The sequence below is a fragment of the Ovis aries genome, chromosome 3 (assembly GCF_016772045.2).
Source record: "Ovis aries strain OAR_USU_Benz2616 breed Rambouillet chromosome 3, ARS-UI_Ramb_v3.0, whole genome shotgun sequence".
NCBI lineage: Eukaryota > Metazoa > Chordata > Mammalia > Artiodactyla > Bovidae > Ovis > Ovis aries.
In genome coordinates this window covers 134,513,233-134,538,908 of record NC_056056.1, presented here as the reverse complement: position 1 = coordinate 134,538,908, position 25,676 = coordinate 134,513,233, and the positions used below count along the sequence as shown (strand labels likewise).

The 25,676-nt window shown below is 44.8% G+C and overlaps 1 protein-coding gene across 3 annotated transcripts in view; it reads left to right on the top strand.

The window, feature by feature from the left end:
* Window positions 1-25,676, top strand: part of SCN8A (sodium voltage-gated channel alpha subunit 8) — a 200,094-nt gene that overhangs the window by 163,625 nt on the left and 10,793 nt on the right. For all 3 annotated transcript variants that reach the window (XM_027967303.2, XM_060412555.1, XM_027967305.3), the window contains 11 exons: window positions 1,204-1,377; window positions 3,267-3,623; window positions 6,409-6,879; window positions 7,616-7,733; window positions 8,256-8,410; window positions 9,197-9,370; window positions 14,855-14,977; window positions 20,677-20,961; window positions 22,731-22,784; window positions 23,284-23,421; window positions 24,419-24,523. In XM_027967303.2, coding sequence (XP_027823104.1) covers window positions 1,204-1,377; window positions 3,267-3,623; window positions 6,409-6,879; window positions 7,616-7,733; window positions 8,256-8,410; window positions 9,197-9,370; window positions 14,855-14,977; window positions 20,677-20,961; window positions 22,731-22,784; window positions 23,284-23,421; window positions 24,419-24,523 — 2,154 coding nt within the window. The remainder of the gene's footprint in view (window positions 1-1,203; window positions 1,378-3,266; window positions 3,624-6,408; window positions 6,880-7,615; window positions 7,734-8,255; window positions 8,411-9,196; window positions 9,371-14,854; window positions 14,978-20,676; window positions 20,962-22,730; window positions 22,785-23,283; window positions 23,422-24,418; window positions 24,524-25,676) is intronic.

Here is a 25,676-nt window from a genome sequence, read left to right as displayed (position 1 = left end):
ATCTCTGAAGTTTTTCTCAAGCCCCTTCATATGTAAACTTGGTAACCAAGTGGTTACAATTATTAACTTATTATGAATTTTAAATCTGATGCATATAAAGTCCTCTCCTCTAAAAACAGGATATTCAGTAATAGTCAGATATTACGTGGTTAGCCTAGAATGAGAGCATTCATCTTGTCAAAACTGGTGTTCATGGGATTTTGCTTTCTGCCTACATGTTTTGCTACTAAGGCCCTCAGGATACAGAAGGCATTGGGGAAACACACGGTGCTCTGAAAGGCAGAAAAGTGGGAGTGAGTCAGGTAATAGAAAGGGGAAATCATTCTCATACCCAGTAAGCTCCAAATCTAGAACAATGATTGCATCCTTGATTATCCTATTGAAAAAATCAAAAGGAAGCACCAACAGAGTCTCCAACAATGGGACAATTCTTTGAGGATGTATTTACCCAATAGAATATTATACAAGCAGTGAAAGTGGGAGCTAGGAAGACTGTTGCAACATGAATGGCGTCATGATAGTGAAAAGTGTGTCAAGTGAAATGAGTCACGATAAATCCAGATAAGTGAAAAGCCAAGATATTATGTAGTCTGTGGTTTTAAACTCTGGCAAAATATTTTTATGCATTTGAAAAAAGAGGAGTACATTAAAATAATAATTGTATGCAAGACAGACTATTTCTCTAATATTTTGCACACTTTAAGCAATGTTCTGTTGCTTTTACCATTTAAAAGAAGAAGCTCTGCAGTATATGTCTACAGTCAAGGAGACACATAATGTTAAATCAGGAATAATGCTGTATTTTTCTAATATAATTAGAACACAGTGAGTGATTTTTTTTTTTTTTGGTCAATATCCCAAATGTGGCATACACATTCAAATGACTGCTGACCCTTTAAGAATCACTTGTGTGATATGCCTGATTGCTTAGAATAATTTTTTAACTGCCCTCTTGAACAATATGAATTGGGTAGTTCTAGCAACAAAGATGGGAACATTTCCTTGGCATTTAAGAGGAAATAAGACTTTGTTGCATCGGGTGGAGTTGTCAGGGGACATCCAGGTATTGATGTCCTCAGAGGCAGAATTTAGTGAAGGCTGATGATGCTTGTGGCTTCTTGGACTTGCCGTATTCAAAGATAATGATAGAGGCATTTTCTTTCTATTATTTCTTTTTCTTACCCCTGCCTTCCCCCTCTTTAGGTTTTCACTGGAATTTTCACAGCGGAAATGTTCCTGAAGCTCATAGCCATGGATCCCTACTATTATTTCCAAGAAGGTTGGAACATTTTTGATGGATTTATTGTCTCCCTCAGTTTAATGGAACTGAGTCTAGCAGACGTGGAGGGGCTTTCGGTGCTGCGATCTTTCCGATTGGTATTCCATATTTCTCCAATTTCTTTTTTACATTTCCTGTCTTGTAGCTACTAGGAAGAATTTTATATAAGTTAATCTGACGATTTTACAAAATTCTTAGCTGTATCCTGCTCCCAGGTTCAGTTGACTGTTTATTGGTTTGTCAACTAAAATATTGAAAAACTTTTCTGCTAATTACCTAATATAGAAAGTAGATTTTTTTAATCAGTCAACAAACATAAATCAATTTTATGAAGTTCCTCAGAAAATAATAGTTAATCTAAAAGATGAAGAAGGATTCACAAGAGCTATTCTGAGGTCTGATTTGAATTTGCTGGTGAGCCCATTTCTTTATCTGAACATCTCCCTGAAATGGCAAATATTTCTCTTTTCCAAAGATGGCTCATTTCTTCTATCATGCTGACCTCTTCTAGAAAATGAGAATAAAATAATGTTTTTTAAAGTTATATTGAAATTAGTTGTTACACACAGATCTTTAGCGAAGAAGGATTTTTTAAATGTATTTGAAGAAATTAGTGTTTAAATTACTAAATCCCTCTGAACGTATTAATAGTTAACAATATCCTCAGAATAGCTTCCTATGAAACATAGGCATGAGTAATGTCCTGATTGAGTCCCTTGAGAAGCTGAGTTACCTTGAGGGTATCCCACTCAGACAGAGCATCAGAAATGACTTAGATTTGTTTCTCTTATTGGGAAAATACCTAAGCACTCACAACTGAAAGGATTTAAGGATATTCAGCTTATCTAAGAAAGAGAATTGGATTAGAATGAAACTCTTTATAAAACAGAAATCTCATTAAATCCAAGTCACAAATAATATCTGTCACATTTCTGGAACCTCTGCTTACTGGTCTTTGGTTAGGATCCAGCCAAAAGTAGACTGTTTGAGAGTAGTTCTTGTTATTTAGAAGATAAGATGAAGAATTAAGTGATAGAAGCATTATCACTAATACTCTGAATAAATTAACAGCCAGTCAGAATGCTGGAAAACTGTGAGAGACCCAGATTACATACAGAGCATCACCTGGTAAATCTTAAACTCTCAGATAAAACTCAGATTTTCAGTGGGGGAAAAAAAATGTCCAAATCAACATGGTTGCCTTCTACGAGAATTCCTGTTAGATCCTGTTACACATACTACTACATGTGTAGTTATTAACTTAAGACATATGATGGTGATCTCTGTTCATGGGCTTTATTCATTATAATTCTCAGCTGATTAGCCAAGACCTTAGAATCATTCATCACAGAATACAGAAATTTTCTGATTAACAGATACCAAAAGTTCTGTCCTCTGAATTAATATCAGAGTAGTCCCTTTTCATAAGGCTTTTGGTGTGTTAGAACTGCCCCTTGGAAGCTGTGCTTTTCCTCCCAGTTAGTCCAAGCATGTCACAAAGTTTCATATCGGCCATTACCTATTTATTGGTAGGCAAAAAGAGAGATATGTAGAATTTTTAAATGCTTGCCTTTTTAAAGAGACAGATGATCTATTCTCACAGTCCTTACCAAGCCGATCTTTTGGTTCACTATAAATCACACTTTCCTTAATATGACTGCTGAGAAGTCAAGGGAAAATCAGTAGGAAAAGGATATGTTCATGTATGGATTTTTAGAAGGTGGATTGACCTAGAGACTAATTCAGGGACTAGAAGCAGTATTCTTAGTTCTAAATCTTTCACTTATTTTGCAGTTAATTAGTTTTCCTTCATCTGTGCCTCAGTTTCTCTCAGTTTTAAGATACTGTTAGAAAACCCTGAGAATTTCCCAAGGGTGCTCAGTAAATGTAATGATCTTGCTAATTTTGTATGTTTTTATTGTAGCCATGTGATAAGAATAAATTAATTGAATTTCATTTGGGTTGTGTTTGGGTTTCTTTTCCGTAGCTCCGAGTCTTCAAATTGGCCAAATCCTGGCCCACCCTGAACATGCTGATCAAGATTATTGGAAATTCAGTGGGTGCCCTGGGCAACCTGACCCTTGTGCTGGCCATTATTGTCTTCATCTTTGCCGTGGTGGGGATGCAGCTCTTTGGAAAGAGCTACAAAGAATGTGTCTGCAAGATCAACCAGGACTGTGAACTCCCGCGCTGGCACATGCACGACTTTTTCCACTCTTTCCTCATCGTCTTTCGAGTGCTGTGCGGGGAGTGGATCGAGACCATGTGGGACTGCATGGAGGTGGCTGGCCAGGCCATGTGCCTCATTGTCTTCATGATGGTCATGGTTATTGGCAACTTGGTGGTTAGTACTGACTTGTGCATCTTTTTGTTCTTTGCTCTGAGCATTCTGCCCTTGACCCAGAAGCCCAGTCTACTTAGTCCCTCCCTGTCTGTGGTGGTCTTTATTCTTTCTCGGCCCAAGAACCCTAAGGTACAAAGGAAAAGAGACTGCTGTTTTCAGAGGCCTACTGGGTCATGAGCCTCACAACGTGTCAACCTTTTCATAATTGTCGAAACAAAATTCAGCAAAGTTAAGGCACTTTTCCAAAGTCCTGCAGCTAATAAACGTCAGGGCTTGTGTTAGATCCTTGACTTCAAAGTCTGTGGTCTTTCTACTATTAAAAAACACTCAGAGCTTCTCAGCCTGATCTTTTGGGCTGGATAATTATTTGTTGTGGAAGTGTCCTGTGTACTGTAAGGTATTTGCAGTATCCCTGGCATCTACTCTGTACTGGCCAGTAGTGACCCCCGGCGCAAGTTGTAAAAACCAAAGATGTCTCCAGACATGACCAACTGCCCTCAGAGGGCAAAATTGCCCTCCTTTAAGAACCATGGATCTAAGCCATCCTAGGATTTTATCTGAGGTTTATAAATTTCAAATCGCTTCCTTGCTTCACTCTGTCCACCTGCTGTCACTTGCCTCTGTAAATAGAATGCTCACCTACAGAAATTAACACCTTGTTTCTAAAGTGTCATCTGAGGACTAGCAGCAGTGAGAACATTCAAGGCTATACTAGAGATTCAGAATCTTAGGCCACTCCCCACAATCAGTATCTGCATTTTTAACATGATTCCCAGGTGATCCACATACACGTTGTAGTTTAAGAAGCACTCATCTTTCAAATCAGGCCAAAGCCCGCCTGCAAGTGTACAAGGAGGAGGACTGGAAGAAGACACACTCAGATGACCCCTTATAAGCTCTTCGAGAGTGGTTCTCTTCCATTTTCTGCCATAGAGAAGCATATGCCAGTAGGGCATTCCTACTCATCAGCCTCTGAACCAGCCTTGCCCACCCTAGTCTTTCACTGGACCTATAAAAACAGGCAATGTAATGTTTCTTAGTCACTCCCATTCTCCATTCCCAGCCATCTTGCCCTCAGTCCTGACCCCCAGTCTTCCCACTCCTTCATTGAGGACAGCTGCTGCCTGCAGCTACTGTCCATTGCAGAGTCAGCATCACCAGCCCTGACCTCCCATTTCTCTAGTCTCCCGTCCTCAGTAGTCTCAGGGACACCTTCCCACGACTGGCTACAGACACCTGAGCACACGGCAAAATCCACTGGTACTTCTGCCTGGGATGGCACTTTTCCCAGTTCCCCCGTGGCACAGTCCTTCTGCCCATGTCGTCTCCAGGAATCTGTCAGTTTCTTCTGACGTTTCTCTCCATTCCAGGTAGACATCTGATGTCTCTCATCTCTTTCTTCTTAGCATTTCTATATATGCATCTTTCTTTGTAGTATTTCTGAGATCTGCCCCTTCCTTTCCATTTCTACAACCCATCTGGTATTTCTAAAAGTCCAAGGAAGACCACCTTCGTTACAGTCACCTTGAGCTTCACTCATTAAAAAAGGCCAAGTCCCAGGACCTGCCCCAGATCTACTGAATCAGAATCTTTCTGGTGAGACCAAGGAGATGCTCGTTTTTAACAAGCATGCCACTCCAGGAGATTCTTCTGCTTGCTAAGGTTTGAGATTGCCACAGCCTGATCCAGACCCTTATCAACTCATGCAAGGAACAGCCTTCTAACTCCTAACCCCTCCTCCCAGCCTACCACATGTGTACCTAGTAGGAATGGCTTTCTCAAATCTCTGTCATCATCTGTGACTCATTTACTCAAGGACCAAGAGTGGATCCAATTAAGATTCAAATATTTCAGCCTGGCCTACAAAGCCCTTATTAGCTGACCCCAGTTTAACCGACTGTCTTCCTCGGTAACGCTGCAAATGCCACTGGAACCCGGGTGCGCAGAGTTCATACATTGTTTCTGTTTCTCCCACCTTGTGCATATGATTATTTCCACCTAAAATGTGTGCCTTACTCTTCTTCAGAAGTATGACAAAGTAAGGGCCAAGTGTAAATCGAGTGAACATCCCTCCCACTTTTCAAAAGTAAGTCTTAATAAAAATAAATTAATCCTAATGCCCAATGTGGTTAAGAAAAGAAAAGAAAAATAAGTGAAACTTGTTTCTAATGGCCTGACACTTGGATATAGAACCCAAAAGTCACCATCACTTCTTGCTAGAGCTACTTAATTTTGGTAAATGTTAGGAAAACAAAATAGATTTTTAAAATAGGATAACATGGAAGATATTTCAGTTCCACCTTCTAGATTTGTTATTTGAAAGTCTGGTTCTCCAAGCCTAATTTTTTTCTAACCTGGGTCCTCCAGGACACCTGCTCTTCAGGAACACATGGCATCTAGGCATTCTTTGATCCTTCTCAATAATCCGTGCCCACCTTTTTGTTTGTATTTTTGGAGAATTTCCTCCCAAAATGGATACAACCTTTGCTTTTTCTGATTATAAGAAAAGGAGTATGTTTTGAAGTACATATATATGTGAATAGCACTGCAAAAGAACCCAAAAAAGGAGTGCTGAACTCCTTGTATTACAACCAAAACCAAACAAAATGTGCACGTAGTGACATGAGCACTGAAAACACTGCGTGAGTCAGACAGAGCACAGTAGGAGCTCTCGAGTCTTTTCCATAAGACTGTGAGCCTGCAGTTTACAGCCCTAGTTTAGTGGATAGCTGTACCCAACACCGTTCTCCATTCACTCGCCGTTTTCCTAATGCTCCCGGTGCAGGTGCTGAACCTGTTTCTGGCCTTGCTTCTGAGCTCATTCAGTGCTGACAACCTGGCGGCCACAGACGACGATGGAGAAATGAACAACCTGCAAATCTCCGTGATCCGGATCAAGAAGGGCGTGGCGTGGATCAAGCTGAAAGTGCATGCCTTCATGCAGGCCCATTTCAAGCAGCGCGAGGCCGATGAAGTGAAGCCTCTGGACGAGCTGTACGAGAAGAAAGCCAATTGCATCGCCAACCACACCGGCGCCGACATCCACCGGAACGGTGACTTCCAGAAGAACGGCAATGGCACCACCAGTGGCATCGGCAGCAGCGTGGAGAAGTACATCATCGACGAGGACCACATGTCCTTCATCAACAATCCCAACCTGACCGTGCGAGTGCCCATCGCCGTCGGCGAGTCCGACTTTGAGAACCTAAACACAGAGGACGTCAGCAGCGAGTCGGATCCTGAAGGCAGCAAAGATGTAAGGTCCCAGCCGAGAAACCTGTCTTGATCCTATGTAAGAACAAATGATCAGCCTGGGGACTGGTCCAGCCATGGGCCTGGCAGAGAGATTTTGGAATAGCCAACTCTCAACTTTGAACTTTTGGGCTTCCCTGATGGCTCAGACAGTAAAGAATCCGCCTGCAATGCAGGAGAACTGGATTCAATCCCTGGGTCGGGAAGATCCCCTGGAGAAGGGAATGGCCACCCACTCCAGTATTCTGGCCTGGAGAATTCTGTGGACAGAGGAGCCTGGCAGGCTGCAGTCCATGGGGTCGCAAAGAGTTGGACAAGACTGAGGGACTTTCACTTCACTTTCAACTTTGAGAACCAATTCTACCCACCCCCAGATGAGCTAAATTCCTGAGATGTTCCCAGATCTGCCTCTCTTGCTTCTGAGTCATCTGGATCAGAGGCTGGAGGAAACCCTCGGGTTCTTCCCTGCCATCAGTCTGTCTGAGCTGTACCACTGGGACCAGCTATAGTCTCCTTCTGCCTAGGGTGGACCCCCATCATCCGTGAGCAGGCTGTGATGTTGTGCCCGCTCCTGACAGGTTCTGCAGGCCCTGTGGTAATTGTCAGCCCATGGTGAATTGCATGATGAGTTTCTAGCCTGAATGGCAGCTGCTGCATCATCAGCGCCAAAGGCAGTGTGGTCAGCGCGGGGCAGACGTGCTGCTGTAGCACTGCTTCTCTGCTTTCTCCTATGTATCCAGAAACTGGACGACACCAGCTCCTCTGAAGGGAGCACCATTGACATCAAACCAGAAGTAGAAGAAGTCCCCGTGGAGCAGCCTGAGGAGTACTTGGACCCAGATGCCTGCTTCACGGAAGGTGGAAGGGGGCCCAGGGAGCGGGCGGCATGTAGCATTGCATGGCTTGCAGACAGCGTTTATGCCAGGGTCCGTGGTTGGCCGGGGAGAGGGGGGCTCTGTGGGTATCTGCAGGAACTTTGTTCCTCGCCTCATCAATTTCAGGGAGGCTAATACCTTTTTCCCATTTGATTCTCAGCTGTAACAAGTTTTTATTCTCAAAACTTTCCTTTGTCCATTTTTCTCAACATCAGCCCCAAGACTTCCACCGTGTCTGCCTCCTGACTACCCTCTTCTCCTCCCGCTCACTGCTTCTTTATAGGGTATCTTCCCATCACCAGAGGGCCTTGCCCTGGCTGCCTGGCAGCGTAGCTTCAGCCCCACCACCCTCTCCACTTCTGAGTCAGAGGTTCTGAGTCAGCCGCTGAACTCCTGTCGTGCTGTGCGGTGGGGCAGCACCTGGGGGGCCCTGGGAGAGGAAGAGGAGGGCGCATCTGGGTGGGGTGAGTCCCACAGCCTGATCTGCCTCTCCCACCGGTGCCAGGTTGTGTCCAGAGATTTAAGTGCTGCCAGGTCAACACTGAGGAAGGGCTGGGCAAGTCTTGGTGGATCCTGCGGAAAACCTGCTTCCTCATCGTGGAGCACAACTGGTTCGAGACCTTCATCATCTTCATGATTCTGCTCAGCAGTGGCGCCCTGGTGAGGTCCGGGGAGATCTGCTGGGGGACCGACTGCGCAGGGGTGTAGGGGCCGGCAGCAGAGACTGGATGGCCGAGCCCAGTTTCTCTAACGACACAGCCTGGCTGCAGACCGAGAATAACGATCCACTCCAGTGCTTCGGGCTGGTGTTTTGAACCCTGGGGATTAGAATGCACACTTGCCTGGATCTTCATCCTAGACCTCAGCATGATCCCTCTTGAGCCCAAGGCCCCCTTTTCATCAGGAATTCATAAGAATACAAATGACCAAGTATCTTCACTGCTTAGCTTGCCTCATTAAAAGCAACTTCCCTTACTTCCCTAATACCCCTGATTCACAAAGGACCGCATTTATATGATTCAGTTTATACAAAATGTCCAGAAGGAGCAGATCTGTGGAGACAGAAAGCAGATTGGTGGTTGCCAGGATTAGGAGGAGATCAGGAGACTAGAGAGTGACAGCTGGAGGGTGTGGGGTTTCTTTGGAGGGTAATGAAAATACTCTAAAGTTGACTGTGGTGATGAATATATGACTCTGAATGCAGTAAGAGCTATTGTGCTGTAAAGTTTAAATAGCTGAATTATGAGATATGAAAATTACATCTCAAGAAAACTTTTTTACAAAGAAAAGCCATGTGTAGCAAGGGATAGAGTGAAGGAAGATGGGGAGCTGATGACCCGCCAGCACAGGTGGGAAGGCTGCTGGGGGTTGCGGGGGTGGGGAGTGGGACGTCCGTGTTGCTTGTTTCCGTGTAGGCACTATAGGCAGCTGCTGCCTCTCTTCCAGGCCTTTGAGGACATCTACATCGAGCAGAGGAAGACCATCCGTACCATCCTGGAGTACGCTGATAAAGTCTTCACCTACATCTTCATCCTGGAGATGTTGCTCAAGTGGACAGCCTACGGCTTCGTCAAGTTCTTCACCAATGCCTGGTGCTGGCTGGACTTCCTCATCGTGGCTGTACGTGTCCTGCTTTTACTTCCCTCCACTGCCAGCAGGAAAACAAAAGCAGGGACTGCCCTTCCTCTACTGGCTGGAGTTGCCTGGGGCCCAGGAGGTTTGGGTAAAGTTCCCTTTGGAGCGCTCAGGTGGTGACTTGGGAAGTGATTCTGAAGTCCCCGCATTTGCTCCAGGGCCTAAGTCACCAGTTCATTAGTGGTTTGACCTAGAAGTTTCTGAGATTAGGAATGGGAGGAGGAATCATTGGTGTCCAGGCTTTGTTATTAGACTGGGAACAGGAAGGTTCTGGCCCCAGACCAGCAGTGTTGTCGTCCTGCTGCTGCCAGAAGAGGGCTGAGAGGACGGGGCGGGTGGGGTGGGATCAAAGTAGACGCTCCTGCTGACCATCCCCAGGTACACTCCCATCCATCTCAAGTCTTCATACCAGACTCATCCGAACAAATCTGTCAAGGAGAGGAAAGAACCCAACAGAAACCCTCCCCCGACTCCCACTCCTTCCCACACATGGCTATTTCCACAGTGGTGATCAAACTTAAAAAATCCTTTTTTTCTCCAGGTTTCGAGACCATCTCCACGGCTCAGTGGTCTTTACCTGCTGTGTTATTTTTCAGGGTGAAGCCACGTCACCTATAACTATTTCTCACTCCACCAGGAACTGTTCCTTATTGGGCTTTCTAACCATGATGAGTGCTTCTTATTCTGTCTGATCACTGAAGCTTTTTTCTTCTAGTCAAATCAGCATTTGAATGAGAATGAATGGGAATTTCAGGAGCAGGGCCAAAGGTGACTTCACTTCCTTCTGAGAGTGGAGAAGGGGAGTGTTTGGTGGCTGGGTTGGTCCTTTTAAAATAGGTTTCATTGATGAACTGCCTATGGAGCCCCTCTGGGCTGGCACGAAGCAGCACAGAAGTCAGAGGCACCTGGCAGTCTGCACCAGGGCGGTCTCTGCTGGGTTAATGCACTCCTTTCCCAACGCAGCATCCTCGACTCCTTCTGAGAGCTGTCGCTGTGCTCCAGTGAGGTGAGGAGGTCACTGTTCTTAGAGTGAACCAGGGAGGTCTTGCCCCAGGGTGGCCGGCATGAGCGCCTCTAGCCAGAGGCGGTAGCGGAAGGGCCTCTGCCTCCTCCCGCAGATGGGAAGCATAAGTTCTAGGAGGTAAGGAATGGGTTTGGGATCAGACCCAGAGACCTGAGGTGACACAGGCCAGTTCTCTTTCTACAGAACAGTGGAAGTACCCTGGAGCCTCTATTTCACTGTGACTCCTCAGGACCGCTTAGAGTCAGGTGGACACCCGCGGGAGACCTAGGGGCCCCTTGTCTTCTAGACGTTCCAGAAACTCAGATAGGTATGTCCACTCCCACACTTCCAGCAGCCCTAGGGAAGCTGTGATTCAGCACAAACCTTCCCCACCTTGACCTGCCTCCTGTTCACCCTAACCTGTGCCACTCTCCTCTTCCCTCTGGGTGGGCAATCAAGTACCCCACCTTCTGCTGCTGTTACAGAAGAATTAACAGTTCTGCAGGTCAGTGTGCATTTAGTAAATACTTTTAGCACTCTTTATACTAAGTGACAGGGAAGCAAAAGACATGAGGAAGACATGGAGCCCGCAGACAGTAATCCTTAAATCCTCTAACTTTGGGGAGTTGCTGGATTCTTCCATTGCCACGAGACCTGACTCTGGCTCCTGAAACACTTCTGGACCAGTAACTAGTAAACAGAAATAAACAAAACACCACTCTCCGTGTAGAATTGTCCCAGGAGCCATGGGGAGTCAGAGGGGACAGGGAGGGATGGCCCTGGCCCTTGGGAAGCTCACCTTAGCCGTCCAGGCCACTCTTACCTGATTCCAGGCTTGTGGAAATCCCGCATTCCGGGAACAGGTCTCTCCCAGGACTCTCAGTTTTCTCTCAGGCAGAGCAGTGCATTTATTCTTCACGTATCAAATGTTCATTCAACACCCACAGCACAAAACCTCCTGCCAGGTGTTGTGGAGAAGCAGAGAGTAGAAGACAAGATGGACGGAGGAGCCTGGTGGGCTGCAGTCCACAGGGTCGCGAAGAGTCGGACGTGACTGAGCGACTTCCCTTTCACTTTTCACTTTCATGCATTGGAGGAGGAAATGGCAACCCTCCCCAGTGTTCTTGCCTGGAGAATCCCAGGGACAGGGGAGCCTGGTGGGCTGCAGTCCACGGGGTCGCGAAGAGTCGGACATGACTGAAGCGACTTAGCAGCAGCAGCAGCAGAAGACAAGATTACTCCTGAAGGGCTGAAAAGATGAGACACACATAACCAGTGTGAAGCAGAGTGTGCAGGGTGGGGCGAGGGGTGGCAGCTCCAGCCCGTGCCCTGGCTGCGCTGTGTGTTATGGATGGAGGATCAGGCTTCGACTGACACCTGGACAGCTGGAACCATCAGAGGCTTTGCTGTCCTTTTAAATAAAAAGTCTGGTCCCTTTGGTATTTTAGAACATCAAGCAGGTGTAAATTTTCGGTCCTAATTTAGCAGCCTCTCTGAGAAGCTCTTTCCTCCCATTCCATCCACCAGTGACTCGATGCCGGAACCTGTTATTCATCACCATGTTTGTACGTCTAATGGATTTTCATTCTTCCTCATTGCCTCTTAGAGCCACCAGGGTACTTTTTAGAATCATGGAGATGATCGAGACGGCTTCCAAGATTAACTTTCTTTGTTTATAAGCCACATGAGTTCCCAGAGACAACATTTTCTTCTGCCCAGGTCCTTGGCTGCCCTGGAGATTGTGTCCTGGAAAAGAATTTCATCATCATCTCCCAGGGAAATTTACCCCCAGCAGATCCAGAGATTAGCCAGCGTATCTGTTCCAGGGATGGGAACTTGCAGAGACCATTCACCTCATCCTGAATTCACTACTGAAAACACTCTCCATTTGGAAATGTTCATGTCATTTTTAAAAAGTCACGCAGTGTCTCCCTTTTCTTCTATGCCTGCAGCCACAGATAGCCTGGATTTTTACTTGCCCTCAGTTCCTTTCCTTTTTCAGGTTTTATTCTTTCCTTAATTCTTTTAAGCAATGTTCTGATTATGTCCAGTGAGTGTTTAACATGGAGTCTCAGCAGATTATAAAATTACCACTAACTACCCAGATAGGATGCTTACTGATGCTGTCTTGGGAGGAGATCTTGGTTCGATTGGTCAGTTGAATAGCAGACTGTCTCAGCAGCATTTAAAGCCAGCCTCTGAATTGGCGTCTGTACCTCCTCCACCCTTCTCCCCACTTTGGGCCTATTTATTATCAGATAAATCACCGCTGCCCCCCCCCCCACAAGAATCTTCTTGCCTTGTATGAAGCTTAGTTTTCTGTAATCTTTACCTGGCATAGTTATGCAGAATTGATTTGGGTATTTTGACCTCGAGTATTTGGTTGAAGTAGCTTACCTTCAGATGTACCCATTCAGGTCTCACTTAAGAATATGACAGTGTTAGATGCTTCAGGGTTGAGAGTTGGCCGCGCCTGGCAGTCGTAGACAAAAGACACCTCCATGCGGATTCTTACTGTCAATGATGGATGGAGGGAAAATGATTGGTTGGTACTGCTGTGTTCTAGACAAAGCTTTTGAGCCTGCTGTTTTGGAACAGAAATTATACTCTGAGCCATCTACCCTTCAAAGAACCTGAGTAGCTGAATAAGGCAGCCGTTCATTCCAGATTTGCTCTGGCTACTGCCTGGCCTTCAGGGAGATCTCCACTCATGGACTATTAGGACAGGCATAGCCAAAGGTTCACACTGCTTTAAACTCTGAAACCTCTGAGGCTGCTCATCCCTGACCCTCACTAGGCCATTGACCTGCTACTTCTACCCCTGCCAGCCTACTGCTTAATTATAAATATCTTTGTTTTTTAAAAAAACTTTTTGTATAGTTCAGAGATTCAGAATCTTGAGAAGTAAACCCCTCAGCTAGAGTTTAAAAGCATCAAATGGAACCAAGAACCAAGTTGTGGGTTGTTTCTCTTTTTTTGCCTCTAAATTTGCTTTAAAATATCATCAGTTTAGGCTAAGCCAACCTATGATCATTACTTCCGAGTACAGGGAATTTAAAAATTGTTGATGAGAGCATCTTAACCTATCCCAGACTTGTGGTGCAGTATAAGGGAAATACTTCTCTAAGAAACCCAGAGCCCAAACAGTCTAACTAAAGGTATTTCTGGTCTTCTGCCACGTGAAGAGCTCTGTGCCTCTCAGGTTAGGCCCAGGCAGCCCTCCGTGTAGTTAAGGGATCTGTGGGATAGCCACTCTGCGAGCTCTGGTAGAATAAGGTAGGTCTGCCTCTCTAAAAGCAAAAAAGCATTTGGCTGTGACTCCAGGCCTAGACACCAGACTGCTTCTCCCCAGTATGGCAATATACACAGCTCCAAATTGTGCAGATACCATAATCCTTTATTGGGATTTTTGTCATCCAGCCAGGGGGGGTGTTGACCTGTCTGTGGAAGAGTTTTGCCTGGGAATCAGGAGTTTGGGCCTTTAATCCTGGCTGCAGAACCGCCAGTGTTGACACTGGGCAAATTCTTGTGTGTGGGCCTCAGTCTCCTTATCTGTAAATAAAAAATTCATCCAAGAAGCCTTCCAGCCTAGAAAGGTTAGACCTGAGGCCAATTCTTTTGGGCCTTTGTGGAGAGAAAGTATGGGAATTATAAGGGAAAATATGGATTCAGTTGTCCAGACCTTACCCAAGTTCTCATGATCATGAGGGAGCCGTGATTCTAGTTAAAAAGATGGAAGGATTGTTGCAGTTAAAAGTGAGAGAGTCACTTGAGTTCCCATGGAGCCAAAGTTCTGTCAAGAAGTTTCTCCATTTGGTCCTTTTCTTGTTGGAAACTGCAAAGTCTACTGTGGTGCTTATTGAATCCGTTTCCTTGTTGATGTAGTAACTGATCCAATTCTCAAACAAATGGTTTCTCGTCAACCAGGAGTAAGAGAGCTTGTCCTTGTTGGAAGTCCGTGGTGAATGAGCTGAGGAGGGGGCAGCCTGTGTGGAGTGTGTGTATTTATCTGTATTCTTTTCCATAGGTACCATTAAATTTGTCTGGCTTAATTTAATGGGAACTTCTGGGACCTGCAGAGACTGTAAAGGGCGAGGGTAAGGCTTTTGTCATCTGTTCAGGCTCCTCTCCTTCCAATGGGACTTCCTCATTCTCCCTATCCCGTCAGCCTCTCCCTTTGCCAGTTTGTATGTCTGTTCTTCTGCCCTCTCTCGACGTTCTCTTCCCTTTGTGTTTTTCTCTTCTGCCTCAACCACCTTTCCTTCCAGGTCGTTTGAGTCCAAGTTGAAGTAGGCAGCTGGTGTAACACACTTCCTCTTCCGGGAGGGCGGGGCCCAGTCTGTGTCATCAGGGCTAGGGGTTTTATTCTAACACTCTGGATCCTCTGTTTCTTTTTTGTTGTTGTTGCTGTTTTATCTTTTGTTTCCTTTTTTTTGTTTTTGTTTTTCTCTTCTGTTTCCGTGTAGGTCTCTTTAGTCAGCCTTATAGCTAATGCCCTGGGCTACTCGGAACTAGGTGCCATAAAGTCCCTTAGGACCCTAAGAGCTTTGAGACCCTTAAGAGCCTTATCACGATTTGAAGGGATGAGGGTAAGATACTAAGAGCAGCTGATCCTTCTGCATGCCAGTGGAAACTGTTTAAGCATGCTAGAACTGATCACACGGTGGGAAGATCATTCAAACACGAATTCTGTGATGCAGCTGCTGTCTTGATCCTCCACTCTCTCTCCCCCGCACCTGCCCTGTGCGAAGGGGACTCACATTAAGCTGCCTCATCATATTAATACTGGCCCACCCCCAACAACATGCCATCGCAGACCATGTTAACATTGGCTATTCTCATTTGGCCTGGCTTACCTGTAGCACTTGGGGCGGCTTTCTGGGCTGTTGATTTAATAGGGAGAATCACCAGGTGCAAAGAAGGGGAATTGTCACCCACAGACTCCCTGAAAAGCAGAGGCCACAGACAGGGAGAGTGCTGGATAGGGGCGTGAGCCAGGTGGGGACCGTGGCCTTGGAGTCGCTGAGAAAGCACCTGAGAAGGGGCTAGAAGCTGGGACGGTAGGCCTGGAAATGGGGACAGAACAGAATTTGGCATGACCCTGGGAAAAGAAATGCTTTTCTTTCTATTCTGATTCCTCTTATTGCACCTTGTTGTTCTCAGCCCAGTCCCATAAGGACTGGCAGCCTCCGTCTGATAGCAGAGCTTTCCTCCTCATCCCCTACCCCTCTGCCCACGCTCTCTGGCCCCCTATTGTAACACTGCTAAAATAACAACCAGGTACAATGATTGATGCCTATCAGCTAATTCTTCTGAAATTTCTCAACCCCTGCTGTTACCTGCTTGGGCAATACTCCACCCAAATCCAAACAGGGCAAGGTGCTGTCACCCTGCCAACTGAGAAATAAGGCTCCCTCTTTTGGTGCCTTTTTGCCGTCTCTCTTGGTTTAAAAAAATTCTGTGTGTGGGCACATGTATGTGCATGAGCACACACAAGTCAGTTTCCTAAAATCAAATGGACAACTGGCTTCTGATGGTAATAGTTGTCCCGTGGTAATCAGAGAGGTCTGTTATACTTAACGAGACCAAGAAAACTCACTTTAATTAAGATGTTGAATACATGCAGGAGAGCAAACCAGAGGATATTTTTTAAACGTGCAGAGATCAAACATTAAACTGTTGCAATGGCCCACACAGAGCCAGACTGCTCAGGGAAACTAGGTACCAGAATGGTACTGCCTCACTCCGTTCTCATCTGTGGGTTCCTGGCCACTGTTCCATGAAGCCACCCACATCTGCCCAGGAAGATGAACATCTCCCTTGGCCTTGGGGATTTTATTATTTTAGTTTATCCAGACAAATGCTTTCTGTAAGACATTTGCATTTCTGCTGTAGCACAGTCACAGTTTGGTTTACTAAATAGAGCCTTTCTGCAGCCCACCTGAAACCATCTGCAGGAAGGTCCATTCCACAGCAACATACATTTATTTGAATTAAGGAAAAAAAGTTGGGATTCTAAGTCTTTCTCCCACAAATAAAGAGATTTCAGAATGTGTGCTATTAGGTCCTTGTTATGCTCAGGCTAAATGTAAGTGGGGAGAGAGTCTGTTGAAGAGGGCTTAGCATTTTAAGGGGCTCTGGTGTCATTGAAGATAGGGTTAGAATGCTCTTCCCTCCTCCCCAACCTTCCTACTATTTTCAGAAGTTAGATAAATGTTTTAAATAAGTTGTATTAGTTTTGTTATAGAGCTGATCATCCATTTTGTTGACTGAAGGCAATAATTGCAACATTGTGGCTCAACTCAGTAGCCTGTGATCCTCCAACATGCCCCAGGATGGGTCCCAGATCTCCTAAAGTGAAACCAGTAATACCCAAAGAAAGCCTGAAAAAGAGATGCCCAGTTGACACTTGCTACAACCTTTCTCTGTCTGGGTGCCCGTTACCCCCAGTCCCACCCTGTGGCAGAGGTAGCCCTCATTGATCAGCTGTGGCCAGTTGGCTCACAAGGACCTTGTGTGAATAGTCTGAATGCCAGGGCCCTTCTGGTGGCCATACCCCTTCCCTTTAGCTCCTCCTCCTTTCCTCTCCTTTCAGGGACTCCCAGTTTCATTCCCTCAAAACTTGTCAACTTTCAGGTTGTTTAGGAACCCAGAGATCTGGAATGGGTGACCTTCGAATAGAAAGTTTTATTTGAAAAGCATTAACAAAGGTTTTTTTGAGATGAGATAATCAGGGCAGGCACAAGTTTGAACCCAAAAATCAGTCTTTCAAACAATAGGCAGGAAAGTTCTGGTAACGGATGAGCCCGCCTTTGGTTGACTCCAGTCATCGACAGCATGGCCGTTTCTGGTTGGGCCGGAGGTGAGGGCTCATGACCCATTCCTGGGCAGCAGTCCCCCCGCCCTTTTGTGCAAGAACTGCAAGAAGGGAAGAGTGAATTTGCCTGAGCTTATCGTAAGTCCCCCAGTAATAAGCAGAATTAGGGATTGACGTTTCATTTGAACGTTGCCCTTCCACAGGGATGTGTTTCCCACTTCTTGGTTTGGGTCCTTGGGTGTGCCACCACTTGAGAGACTACCCTTAAAAAATGTTAAACAAGAACTAAATACCATCAACGCGGATGGACTCAACTGTCACTGTGCTGCTCCAGTGAGAGGCTCAGGCCTTCACTTGAGGGGGAACATAAGGCCCTAGCTTGTCCTGGGACCCTGACTTCAGTCTCTTCCTCAAGCCAAAGACCAGAACACTGAAATGCTCCTGCTATTGGCAAAGGAATACTTAATGTAGTTCTTTGCTTTTCTCTCCTCCATAGTAATCTTCATTTAAGGATTTTGCTGTGCTGTTAAATTTTTTGAGGGTACACAATAGTAATGCTATGAGACATGCATGCATTTTTGTTGATTGTCAGTACATAGTTTTCCATTAAAGCCATGTTCCCTCTGCCATGTATTCAAAGCTATTTGACAGGTTTTATAGTATTTAATGAGCAATAATGTTCCAGGCATTATAGAGAAGACAGAAATGCTGAAAGAATTAGTACATGTTGGAATTTTTCATCAATTAAATGAGATTTGTTTCAATTGCTAAAGATAAACTTCTATTGAAAAAAGTAGCTTTATAGATTGCTAGATCGTAGCTTTAAGTAATATTTGTATACCTGACCTTTAAAAATAATGAATTTCATCATAATTAAAAACAGTATAGAGTAATTTGAGCCATTAGAGGGCAGAAGAGGAGATCCAATTTATTATGAAACTATCCTTGGAAACTTAAGTTGTCATTTATATATATATATCTGTAGTGTAAGAGTTAAAATAAGAAAGCATACTTTCTTGCTCTTTAGTTGCTGAGAATATTAGCTAAAGTTCACAAGGAAGAATTATTAGAAATGTCATCAATTCTCTTTACTGTTTTACTCATGAAATGAAGCTAAGTTCTTCTTTGGTTATAATGAAAGTGCATTTCATTATAAGTGAAAGCACATTTACATCTTTAAGTACACATTAGACTTTAAGGGATTTCTACATCCTATGTATCACAGAACACCCAGTAAATACTTTTGTGTATCGATTCCTTTGTGCAGATCCGTGAGTATAAAAGTGAAAGTAGCTGATTATTCTTCCCTGCTGCAATTACCCCATACTTGACTGTAAGACACAGACACCATGCAGGACAGGTTAGACCAGGTTAAGGTGGCCAGAAGAGTTCCTGGAGTAGGTATATTCTGAATTGATATAAAAAGCAAGATTTCTAGGTTTCAGATCTTTGGGGACCAACTTCCGTATTGCAGACCTGTGATGGTCTAATAGAAGGTCATCATCTCTCATCCAAGCTCTGCTGCAAAATGCTGTCACATAGACTGGAGCTTTTGAAACTTTACATAACCTACTCTCCTACTTTAGAGAAATAGTTATTTCATTTGTAGGTCATCCTCCTTTTGCCTGTTCTTTTGCACATCTCATTGCCTCGTAGTGCTCCCATCAAAGGGTAAACAGCTATAGAAAGAGGAGATTAAATTCAAGTCTGATCACCTGACAGATTTGGTAACATAAGTAAATATGAGTATCATTCTCAAAAATAACCTTGGGGAGTTTCCAGATTTCAGATATCCTGGCTCTCCTTGTTCAAAGTGATGAAGAATGGAAGTATAGTTATTTTATTCTAAGGACAAAACTATTAGATCTAAAAGAGATTTCTTGGTCTAAGAATTAAGAAATAACTGCCTCTCAGTCTAAAGGCCTTCATACATGAATTGGAGAAACACAAAACTAATTATTTTAATTTAAGGTAGAGTGACTCCTTAGCAGAGTATCATTGCCTTTCTGATACAGGACAGAAGAGACAGCTCTTCTCAGCCACAGGTTCCAAAGAGTGGCATTACAATCTAAGGCACAACAGAAGAGGAAAATCGGATCCTGATCAGGCTCAAACTAGAGCCCAGAGCTGCCCCCTGGTGTTCTTTGTACAGCACGGCCCTTTTAGCCCTTCTGGTCCTGTGCTGGTTGGCAGCGGATCCTATCTTCTTCCCTACACTGAAAAACGGATGCAGGAGCTTGGTGATTCTTGTCACCTTCTAATAAAACATGAGTAGAGTTTGTTTATATCCAGGATCTCTATTTTAACTCCACTTACCCTCCGAGGATGCTAGAAAAGAAAAGAAACATGCTTCCCATTTCAGGGTCACCTTTCTGGGCCTTAGCAGTCCTGCTTAAGACAACAGCAAGTAAGAATCAGGGCAGGAATGATCGCCAGCATTGTTTTCTGTCCCACTACCTGAAATGCTATTTTTGTAAGCACTTTGAACTCCTCTACTGAAAACTGCTACAACAGTGGAAGTACTGTCTAGCTCTTCTCGTCTGAGGTATGAAGCAAAGTTAAAAACAACCCAGAAACTTAGATTCCTAATGGGACTTCTTTACCTTTTTTTTTCATTCCTGAGTCTACTGTAGTCAGTGATTTTTGACAAAAGCCAGTTTGGGGGCTTTGAAGAACAGTGATCTAACCCGAAACTCTCCAAAAACCCTTTTTCCAGTAGTACATTGTGAAGAGTCAAGTCAAACCTGGGATTGACCAGAGAGATATCAGGATTAGCCAAGCAGGGGCCAACTCAGACTGAGAAGCCTGCAAAGTCAGAAAAATAAAAAGACTAAAGAAGAATAATGAACCTTGCGTGAAAAACACAACTGTTCAGATTTTATTTTATACTGTTTGGTAGAGGGAATATAGCTTTTTTTTTTTTTTTTTCTTGAGCCTGCAAAATGATGCATGCTCAGCTCTTGCCTGAAATAAGATAACTGGCCTTGCCTAGTCATAAAAGAGACTTTACGTACTGTCGAGTGATTCACTGCTAACCCCTCAGGGTAGTTCTCTGTGATTTTGAACAATCTCACCTTGATTTGCAGAGGGGGAATGCCTGTGGAAAGGCAGCTGGCAAGCTAGAAATCACTCCGATTGTCCTGTGAGGGCCGTATTTCATGAGTTGGTAAGAAGGAAGACTAGACAATGAAATGATTTTTTCGGTCCCAGATTGGTGCTTAGGTGAGAGACCTAGGTCAGCTTGGGCAGGGGAATTTGTGTTCAATAAAATAAGGAATTTTTAGAATTCCCCAAAGTGTATTTCAGAGAAATACAAACTTTTGGTCCTGTTTATGGATCTGATTACCCTAATTCCAAAGGGAACAATAGTCATAACAAGCCACACAGTGTCATTCCCCTCCTGGAAATCAAAAGAGTGCGCGTGCCTGTACTTCTTGCCGACACTCAGCAAACCTCCCCCTTCCAATGCAGGTGGTGGTGAATGCCTTGGTGGGCGCCATCCCCTCCATCATGAATGTGCTGCTGGTGTGTCTCATCTTCTGGCTGATTTTCAGCATCATGGGAGTTAACCTGTTTGCGGGGAAGTACCACTATTGCTTTAATGAGTCTTCTGAGATCCGATTTGAAATTGAAGATGTCAACAATAAGACAGAGTGTGAAAAGCTCATGGAGGGGAACAACACAGAAATCAGGTGGAAGAACGTGAAGATCAACTTTGACAATGTTGGGGCAGGATATCTGGCGCTTCTTCAAGTGGTAAGGTTGTTTTCAGTCCTGTGAGAATTGGACGGCCAGCAGAAATCTCATTTCGTTCTTTTTCAACCCTATGTCCAGAATCAGGGTTGCTCTTAGGTTGGGGGTCACTGTCATTTCCCAAAGCAGTTCCAGGGAGACACCTCTCCTGAGTACTGTGAGGTCTCTAAGACCTCAGTCAAGGGAATCTGTCATTGTGCTCAGAATTTGAGTTCTGCTTAGCCACAAATAAGGGTTCTTGCAACACAGTAAGGTTGCAGAGAGATCACCTTCTTTCTCCAGAAGTATATAGTTAAAGAGAAAGTAGGTAAGTCACAGACCAAAAAGAAAAAAAGGGGGCAATTTTGATGGAGCAGAGCAATCCCATATTACTGCTATGCTAGAGTTAATTGAAGAATATGACAATATGATGGTGCTATGATGCTGCCACTGTATCATCTCAACCACAGATAAAGGTCTCAGTGTATCACAGCAAGAAATGAAGCATCTCATCACGTCTAGTTTTCTCTCTCTGGCCAGTTTTTTGGAGTGTTTGACAAGATAGTATGGTGCAATGAAAACTCCTGGGCTTTGAAATCAGATGTAGGTTTGAGCCACACTCTGACGTTTATCGGATATGTAACCTTGGACAAATTACTCAACCTCCCTGAGTCTTTTTCTTCATCTGTTAAATTTGGATAGTAATACTTTGCATGGTGGTTAAGAGGATTCACGGTGATTTATTAACGTTCCCTAGCACAATGCCCGGCACACAGCAAGCACATGCTTAATTAATAGTTTGTTATTATGTTTCTGTGTTACTATTACAACTGCTTCTACACCATAGAGTTTCTGGGAGTATTAAATGTGATCGTCCAGGTGAAGCGCTCAACTCAGCCTTGAGTATAGTCAACTCTTCACTGTTAGCTGGTAGAAAGAGGCAGAGTTAATGGGATGAGCAGTGGTTTATCCCATTCCACAGCTCTTTAGCTGTTCTGTCCCAGTTCAAATAATTGGACCCAGAAATTGAACCAGAATTAGAGCAGCTTCAAGAAACCAGTGCCCATTAGCTGGCCAAACTTTGTATTGAGTCCCCACCATATGCCAGGCCCTGTGCTTGGGCATTACCAGGGCCATCAGATGAATAAAGAACTGCCCAGGCCCTGAGAAAACTTAGAATCTGGTTGAGTTAATAAAATATAAAGTAAATGGTAAACTTGGAGGCTGTTAAATTGGCTACCCATACTAGTTTCCAAGATCAGGTTAGGCACAATGGGAGAATTGAGTAGGGGCTGCCTAGGATAAAGCCAGTATTGCCACTACAGTAGGTAAATGTGTTACTTAAGAGGGAAAAGTTCTGATTGAGGTTTTTTCTTAGTGCAACTATGAATTTTTCAAACCCCCATCACTTATTTAACACCATTGTAAAAAATGACTCCTTCATGGAAGAGGGGTAAGTTCTAAGTAACATCAGTAGATCCCTGCCATTCATAAATATGAGTTTGCCCTTGCTTTAGGCAACCTTCTTAGACTCATTCTGAAGACCTTTTGTAAAAGTATGAACTCAACTACCATTGTCAACACGTTTCTTTGCCAGACTTTGATGTTATACTCAGGGACTTAGACGAAGCTCCCATGGGATCTGTATTAACAAACAGAAAAATGCTGTGTGCACATGAGGCTGCACCCAAACTCCCTGACTTGTGTTCTCACAGAACCTAAGCAACCCTACCTAGACTCCCACCCACCCACCCGCTAACAGGCACAGTCTAATGGCTGACTCTGTTTGCCAGGCAACCTTCAAAGGCTGGATGGACATCATGTATGCAGCTGTAGATTCGCGAAAGGTAAGGATATACCTGGTGAGATCACAACCTTCTTACATGATTAGAAAGCTCATGGCATGGTGAAGCTCAGTCAAGAGAGAGAGAGGGTTAGAACAGTTACTGCTTGTCTTATTGATTATAGATCACTTTCCCCCTCTCAGTGAGTTATCAATCACTCTCTTCAGTGGCTCCAGATGGTTAGGCTGTTGGCTTTTACCTGACCCTCATGGAGCTGTCTCCTCCTCAGTGCTGATTTGAACTAGTGTGGCTCCGCGCAGACAGCCCTCCCTTCTCCTTCCCCTACCAGTCTGCATGTTTTCCACCTATGTCCTGGCAGGAATAACACCTTCTCAGGGCAGGACCTGCCAGTGTAGAAAAGCAGACAGAGTCTAGGGCTGCCACCCCAGCTTGCTCAGTGGCTCAAGTGGTTGATGTAGCTGATGGCCTTGCCGTGTCAAAATCTCCTATCTGATCCCCCAAGCTCGGAGCTGACTCTCTCTTCTCTCCTGTCCTTTGACAGCCTGATGAGCAGCCTAAGTATGAGGACAACATCTACATGTACATCTACTTTGTCATCTTCATCATCTTCGGCTCCTTCTTCACCCTGAACCTGTTCATTGGTGTCATCATTGATAACTTCAATCAACAAAAGAAAAAGATAGGTCTCCTCCCCGCATTGCCAGCGGCCAGAGGTCCACCCAGACGAGAGGCGCTTCTGTCCCTCTGTCTGGAGAAAAACTCCTCTTTGTTTAGAATCCACATCATGACATCACTGTGGCACAGCCCCACAGTACATTAGCCCCAGCCAGCTCGTTGACTTCTGCTGGATTTTGCAGTGTGAGGTTTTCCACACTTGTTACACCAAACCAGCAATTTACTGGTACCAAATTTACTAGCAATTCTTGAGGCTCTTTACTGGGTTTGACCTCCCACCAGAGGGAGGTTGGGTCCCAGAGGGTCTAGCAACAGCTGAAAAGGAAAGCAGCAGATGAGCAGCTTTAGTTAGAAGTAGAAACTGTCTCGTTTTGTCATTATCTTTGTTCCTCCCTGGACCACCAGCACATTGGGATTTGAGAGATCAACCTTGGAAAGCTCACTTCCTCGCTTGTCCCAGATGGTTAACACTTTTTCTAAAGCAAATTGAAAAGATTACTCTTGTTCATTTTCCAAATCAAGTCTGTCCCAACAGACTCCAAGGAACTTCTCAAATTGCTCCCACCAAGATTTCTAAATTTTTGCTGTTGTCGGAAATGGGCCACTAGCTAGGACTTGAAAATCTTTTCATTTTAAAATGTCTTTTTCAAGAATTGTATTAGGAAAGCAGGCCCCCCTAAAACTTATGAAGCTGTGTTTAGAATCATGGCTCTCAAATGTGCCCTTTCCTGAGGGTCTGTCAGTCTGTTTTCTTCCTGCCTTCCTTCCGATCTCCTAGCAGGACTCAGAAATCCCAAAGACAGGTATATTTTTGAGTTAGAATAGTTGTCAGGCCTTCCTCACTCTGGGACAGCCATTAGCTAAACTGACCTCTGGCTTACAGTGAAGAGGGGGATCCCTGGTTTACAGTGAAGGGCGTAAGGCCTTCCGGGTTCTCAGGGCTGCACCTACAGCAAGTAAGAGCCAGTTGTAATTGCACATTCTCTTTTTCCCTCCTTTACTTTGGAGGTCAGGACATCTTCATGACCGAAGAACAGAAGAAGTACTACAATGCCATGAAAAAGCTGGGCTCAAAGAAGCCACAGAAGCCCATCCCCCGCCCTCTGGTGAGTTCGTTGTGCCGGCCCGGGGCAGGTGGGACTCCATATGAAGACACAGCAGAGTTACTGCAAAGAAAGGAGGGGGCAGATGAGGGGCGGCCTGTGCCCTCCAGTCCTCCCCTCGCTGTCCATCCACAAGATGTGAGGAAGGGAATTTCCTGGCGGTCCAGTGGTTAGGACTCTGTGGTTTCACCATCAGGGGCTCGGGTTCAGCCCCTGGTCAGGGAACTAAGACCCTGTGAGTCACGCGGAGCGGCCAAAAATGAAGAGATCTGAGGAAAAGGGAGGACGGGTTATGGTACGGGGTGGCCTTTGTGTTTGCACCCAGCCTTTTCTCAGAGCCTTCCTCGAGTGGCAACAGAATCAGCATGTTGACCACGTTGGCTCTCACTCTGGTAGAGAGATGTTTGTTTTAAGAGACCACCTAAAAACTAACAGCAGAATGTGAAGTGAAAGCCGATCTCTCCTATAAGTACAGGACAGGATTTGGTCATTGTTTTCTCCATGCTCTCCTTAACAAGTAAGTCTTTCCAGGCATGTGCCTGAAAGTGAAAGAAATGCTCCTGTGAGAGCAGGAGAGGGTGAAACTAGGGAAGTTTGTAAAACAGACTTGGGGAGAGGGATTCTGCATGGCCCTTGTGTTGGAGATTGTCCTCTTGCTTCAGAGAAGGAGATGCTGTGTTCCTGAAGTCATACACCCTGCTAGGTGGGATATGACCCCCAAAAGCCAGGCTCAAAGTTCCATCTCCTGTAACTTTTATTTAAAATAAAATTTTAAAAACCTACAGCAGAACTCTTAAAAGCGTACCTGACAACCTAATTTGTAAAAGTAAAAGTGGAGGTATTTTGTTGAGTCAAGAATGGGAGTCCCAGGTTCGGGCCAGCTTTCTGAGAAGAGCAAAAAACAAGAATGGGTGTCTGAGAGCCTTTTCCTGACTTAGCCCCACAAACCCTGTTCCTGACGACCTCCTCTCCCCAGTTTCTGAGGGCGAGGAAAGCCCTTCCTCATTGCAGAACAGTGTGAAAACCACCAAGTTAAGTAATCCTAAAAACAAGCATATGCTTAAGTGCCTAGGTACCCAAAAAAATCAGGGAGCTCTTAAGAAAGAGACTGTTTTTTATATTTCTTTGATGTTAGTTTCCACAGTGTGATAGAAGT